General features: G+C 39.7%; 1 protein-coding gene across 1 annotated transcript; it reads left to right on the top strand.

The window, feature by feature from the left end:
* Positions 1 to 458: 458 nt before the first annotated feature.
* LOC115292710 (keratin-associated protein 13-1-like) lies at positions 459 to 959 on the top strand. Its single transcript, XM_029940742.1, has one exon. It carries the CDS (start codon positions 459 to 461, stop codon positions 957 to 959), a length of 501 nt encoding a protein of 166 aa, XP_029796602.1.
* The last annotated feature ends 5,250 nt before the right edge of the window (positions 960 to 6,209 follow it).

The following is a 6,209-nucleotide window of genomic DNA, read 5'->3' on the forward strand; positions in this document are numbered from 1 at the left end:
GATGATGCCACAATTTTCAATGTTTTAGAGATGGTAAATGCTCAGTAAAACATACATAAATATTTCGGAGGGAGGAGCGGGTGACGGTTAGGAGTGGCGGTAACAAGTTACGCGATCATGCTCAAAATCACCATAGGCAAGCTGTGAAAAGGGGAGGGCACTATCTGCATCATGGCTACATCTTTGAAGACAAACCACGCCTTATTTGCAGAAAAAAAAAAGCACGGAGTGCCTTCTATAAATCAGAATAATTAAACAGCAGTTAAGAACACATGAATGTGTTGTTATAATTATAGCCTAGGTTAATTAGTTATTTTCATGACAAGACATGCACAAGAATGGGGAGGGTCGGCATCACATCCAGTGCAGTGAGGGTATATATATGTATATAAACATGCCTGGCAGATACCACAGTATCTTCTCACCGTCACTCAGCTGAGCTCACATCTGCCATCAGCATGTCCTACAGCTGCTGCTCTGGAAACTTCTCCTCCCGCTCCCTTGGGGGGTACCAGCGCTACCCAAGCTCCGCCTGTGGCTCCTCCTACCCCAGCAACCTGGTCTACCACACTGACCTCTGCTCTCCCAGCACCTGCCAGCTGGGCTCCTCCCTCTACCGCGGCTGCCAGGAGACCTGCTGTGAGCCCACCAGCTGCCAGACGTCCTGCGCGGTGTCCAGCCCCTGCCAGACGTCCTGCTCCCGCCCGAGGGCCTCCACGCTCTGCAGTCCCTGCCAGACAGCTTACTCTGGGTCTCTGAACTGTGGGTCCCTCAGAGGCTACTGCCTGGGGTATGGATCTAGAAGTTCCTACTCCCTGGGCTGTGGATCCCAGGGTTTCAGACCCCTGGGTTATGGAGTCTATGGCTTCCCTTCCCTGAGCTGTGGATCCAGTCTCTGCCACCCTACCTATCTAGCATCTAGGAGCTGCCAAACTTCTTATTGCCAACCAACTTGTTAATCTGGCTTTTACCACCAATCAACTTGTTAAGTATTCTGGGCCTGGACCTCACTGTCTCTCAAAGTCAATCTCTGCCATTATCTGGCTAGAATCTATAGTCCACTATCCATAAAAGTGATAATTAAATTAAAATCCTATTATTATGATATTATTTATTTCATAGGATGCCCATTCTTTTTTCCTTCTATTTTCCCTCTGATTTCTTTTGTTAAAAATGGACCAAGCAGTCTTTTTTTTCCTTCAAATAAACTCATGTAATTTGATATTGGATCACAAGTCAATGTTAATTAAAAAAAAAGATATCCCTTGCAGATTTTAAATCTACTGTTTTGTTGTTGTTGTTGTTGTTGTTGTTGTTGTTGTTGTTTTGTCTAAAAGGCAACATTTAATTTAAGAAATAGGGTCCATGGTAGGCAGAATCCTCTGACAACCCATTGCTAGTTCCCAGGAATTTTTGGCAAATGGAATCACAGCTTGCGCTGGAGGTTATTCTAAACTCTTCTGTTTATAATCATTTCAGCCTTATTAGGCACCTTACTTTGGTTAAATGACTAATGGGTCTAATCCGAGAAGAAAAGTTCCAGAGACAGCAGTGATGCTTCACATGTTCTATCCTGGCTGCATGCTTTTCATGAGCTCCTTTCACAGACTTATACAAGCAATAATGAATCTTGAGGTCCTGATATTAACTAACAGCAGTAACTGGTACAATTAAACAAACATCTGAAATATGAATGAAACTAAACATGCATACATTTTATTTTAATAAAATTAATTCACTTTCTATGAGTTATTTCTCATCTTGGTGCTTAACTCTCTCCTCCCTTGGTCACTGGATGACCGTCTGTTTTCAAAGAAGACCCCTGGGAACGCCTGAAATTGCAGCACTACTATGAATCGATAATATTAACTGAGAAGGAAGATTGTACCTCTTGATATCTTGGGTTTAGATCTGGCTGTGATAACCAGGTCGTCTGCTAAACTCTCTTGTTTTGGAGAGCACAGTCATCTACATTTGAAATACAGAAATGGGAAGAAAAAAAATATGTAAGAGGATATGGGTACTCATTGCCATGGCCCTCCCAGGCGTTTCTCTCCCCTCTCCCCACAAGAACTGTGTTTTATTCTTTGTAGCCCTCCTTATCTATCCATAGTCAGTCCTTTGAAAGAATGTTGCTATGCTCCCATTTCGGGATAGAATCTAACCAGTTCTAGACAGCACCCAAATCCTCCCTGAAAGTGATTGGTTCAGGATGGAACACGTGATCTGATTTATGTCACTGAGAAACAAGGAGTGGTGTGAATAGGATCTTCCGGTTAATGTTTGTGTGGAATTTTGCAGACCAACCATCTCTTCCTCTAGACTTATATCATGTATGGAATCCTGTGTTCATTTTGTATATGGCCCGAAAGTTAAACCATCACATGACATATAGTAAAGGCAAGAGAAATGCAAGGAGCAGAGCCCAGACTGTCTCTGGATATTAGTAAATATGAGCCAACACTTTTGTCTTATTACTTAAGCCAGTTTGAAAGATTATTTCTGTGACTTGGAGTTAATGTTTTGCTAAATGAGATCCTCATTTAAAGGCTGAAGTCACCCCCTTTCCTAAAAAGGCCCCGTGTAAGTTTTAAAAAAAAATTTTAATGTCTATTCATTTTTGAGAGACATAGAGAGAGAAAGAGAGAGAGAGAGAGCACATGTGTGCATGAGTGGGAGAGGGGGAGAGAGAGAGAGACAGGGAGACACAGAATCTGAAGCAGGCTCCAGGCTCTGAGCTGTCAGCACAGAGCCTGACGCTGGACTTGAATCCACAAACCCCAAGATCATGACTTGATCCGACGTCAGATGCTTAACTGATTGAGTCACCCAGGCATCCTGAGGCCTGTGTAATGTTAAAGACAATTTGCAGCCCACCTTTGCCCTGTTCTAATCCCTCTCCACATGACCCCACATGCATTCACTCCACCAACATGCACTCCATCAATGCTGCCTACCCCTTTACCTTGAGCACATTGTGCAGTATGCTCTTCTCCCTCTACGAGTCTCAGGTCTTTCTCACTCTTCAAAACCCACAGACACATTATCTCTTCTCTCACTTTTATTAGTAGACCCCATAGTCAATAGAGCTGATATTTCCTACACAATGCCAGTGTTAAATATGCTTATATTTTTGTTCATTACAAATTTACGATTTTATATTTTATTTAAAGTATTATTTTATTTAATCCATACTGTTTTGTTTGTGAGTCTGTTTCCCTTTGTTATATCGTTAATGAAAGCAATAGGATCTTACCCAATGAAAACTGGAAAGTAGTAAGTAGTCGATAAATGTTAATTTGGTGGATGAATGAATGAAACGGAGCTAGGGTTACAGTCCCCAGGATGCACTATGTCAGTGGCAACAAACACTCATTTTTGCTAGTTGGACTCAACTGGGATAAGCAAGCTGTTGGTAGTGTCATTAGTCTGCTCACTACCGCTACCATCTTAACGACATATTATCACAACTGCAGCTGCCACGGGAGACGCGAAGGAACTCAAAAATGAATTCCCCTTTCTGGATCACAGAAAAATAACTTCACCAAAGGCTGACCTCAGAGGCAGGCCAGAGTAAGTGCGTCTGGGAAAAAGAACAAAAGGCAAGTGTAGAATTACTATAATAAACCATGACACTTTCACATTCAAGACATACTGGAAGAAGGGGTTAGAAAATATGGAAGTTAAAGCTCAAATGACTGAGATACTGTCGTCCATTCTATCTTTCCTTTTTTTAATTACTCTTTGTTAATAACGACATACACGCTGGGTACTAGTGCCTTTCTTTCTCTCTTTCTTCTTTCTTTCTCTCTTTTTCTTTTCCTTTCTTTCTTTGTTTTTATTCTTTCATTTGAATCAAAGTCTGATATCATTGAATTGTAAATGACCAAGAATTATCCCAAGAAGCAAAAATTGTTTAGAGATAGTATCATAGAAAAAACAATGATGTCACAGGTGAATCCTTTTATTATCACATTCTAAGAGAATCTATTTATCGTTATAAATGGATAATGCTGGCAAGAGACCGTTTCCATAATTCACACGAGATCATTATTATGGTTAGAGTATCATAATTCTGAGTATTCCAGAGACTAAAGTATTTTTCTGTATGCATTACAGTGCCTGAGAGGGGTTATTTGGTACTTGACTTATTTCACAAAATGTTATATTTAAAGGAAGTTGATCATTCCCTTTGGTACACTCTTTTGAGGTAGACCAATGAAAAACATACTCTTTCTTTATTCTCAGAGTTGCTTCCAAATATAATAGAACTATCCATTTTAAGTGAAAGATTTCTACCTGCATGCATGGCAAGGAATAGTCTCCTAACTTCAGCCTTTGTCCTGTCCTGTTAAAATTTTCATAAGCAATCTTAATAAAAATTATACGGCTTAAATGAAAGTGCAGATTTCATTCAGTAGGAAGATTTGACAAGACTTCATTTAATGTCCTTTTCAATTCTAAGATATTGAGATTCTGATAGAAAATCATAGAATGTGACAGCTAGAAAGGACCTTTGAGATCTTCTCATCTAAAGTCATTATCTTGTAAGATATCCAAAGAGGCAGAGTGACTTGTCCAAATTCATGCAGTGAATTAATAGAATCAGGGCTAGAAGCCAGGCCTCTTCACTCTTGGTCCAGTATTCTTAAATTGCTATGCAATCTGTCTACATGAGTGACTTCCTGGTTGGAGAAGAGGAAGGATTTAAATTAACTTAAGTCATTTGGTTGGTGAGATAAAAAACTAAGGCAAGGATAGAGGAAATAAATTATGGCAGAGCTGATGTGAATTATCTTAGTCAAGGGTGACTCTAATTTATTTATTTATTTATTTATTTATTTATTTATTTTCTACTTTAATAGAGTTGAGCAAGTGATTAGAAATGCAACATAGCCACATAATCAAATACAAAAGTAATATAAACTGTTTAACCTTATAACCATCAAGTGGCAAGCCCTTGAGAGACAAAAACAAGTTGACTAGACATATAAAGAGAATGAATACATTCCCAATCCAATCCTTAAAAGAATAAAATGTGTGGAGCGTTTGGGGGGCTCAGTCGGTTAAGGGTCCGGCTTAGGCTCAGGTCATGATCTCACGGTTAGTGGGTTCGAGCCCTGCATCGGGTTCTGTGCTGAAAGCTCAGGGCCTGGAGCCTGCTGAGATTCTGTGTGTGTCTCTCTCTCTCTGCCCCTCCTCTGCTCATGCTGTCTCTCTCTCTCTCAAAAATAAATAAAACATAAAAAAAAAGAATAAAATGTGCAACATTTATAAATACAAACAACATGATCTCAAACGCATAAAAAAAGATACTGTTTATTTGACCTTATAGTTTTATATAAATCCAAGACCGATGTTGCCACCAGAACGTTTTGGTTTGCGCAAACATTCTTAACCTGATCAGAAACAATTACTACTTTTATTCATGTACCATTCAATATGTGGCAGGCAATCAGGTATCATATATATCATCTCATTTAATCTGTGAAACCACTTAATGAGGTTGATACTCTTAATAGTTTTCATTTTAAAAATGAAGCAACCATGGGATAGACGTTTAAGAGAAGCGTTTAAGGTTTGTGATTGCCTATCTTGGCTTAGAACCTTAACTGGAGAACCCTTGTATTTAAATTTCTTCTCCACAGCGATTGTTGCTATTCCACCCTCTGGTGGAAAGGAGGTGCTACTGCAGCTGCAATCATCCTTCAAGACCAGGAAACACAGAGGACTTATTCAATCACGTAGTAGCAAAGCGTGTAGTCACCATAAGGAATCATGTGACTATGTCTACCAATCTCACAAGAATACCAGGAGATAGACTATATAATTGTAATTATCCAAGTGCCTGCAAAGCTAACATTTAATTTTTAGTAGGTTGCATGAAAACAATCACAAGGTGACCAGTTGTGCTGGCATTTGTCATTCCACAGTAATAAGCCAAGTAACTCCCTCTATAAATCCAGCGCCGGTGAAAATCTGTATTTGCTCATTGAACCGAAATTGCATGCCCAAACACCTATTAATTCGGCACTCAGTTAAATAGAATGTGCAAGTTAATGCTTCATCCCAAAGAGAAAAGAACTCGTGGGGTAGCCTTATTCACAAATGACAGACCCAGCATCACTATTTGACATTTGGAGATTGGGAACTGCACAGGTATTTGCTAATTTGCTACACATTGTGAGGTTAATAGGACGGCACTCCAC

Source organism: Suricata suricatta, chromosome 5 (genome assembly GCF_006229205.1).
Source record: "Suricata suricatta isolate VVHF042 chromosome 5, meerkat_22Aug2017_6uvM2_HiC, whole genome shotgun sequence".
Lineage (NCBI taxonomy): Eukaryota > Metazoa > Chordata > Mammalia > Carnivora > Herpestidae > Suricata > Suricata suricatta.

What these genes read in the sequence shown, in the direction of transcription:
- LOC115292710 (XM_029940742.1), top strand. Translation starts at nt 459, where the DNA reads ATGTCCTACAGCTGCTGCTCTGGAAACTTCTCCTCCCGCTCCCTTGGG.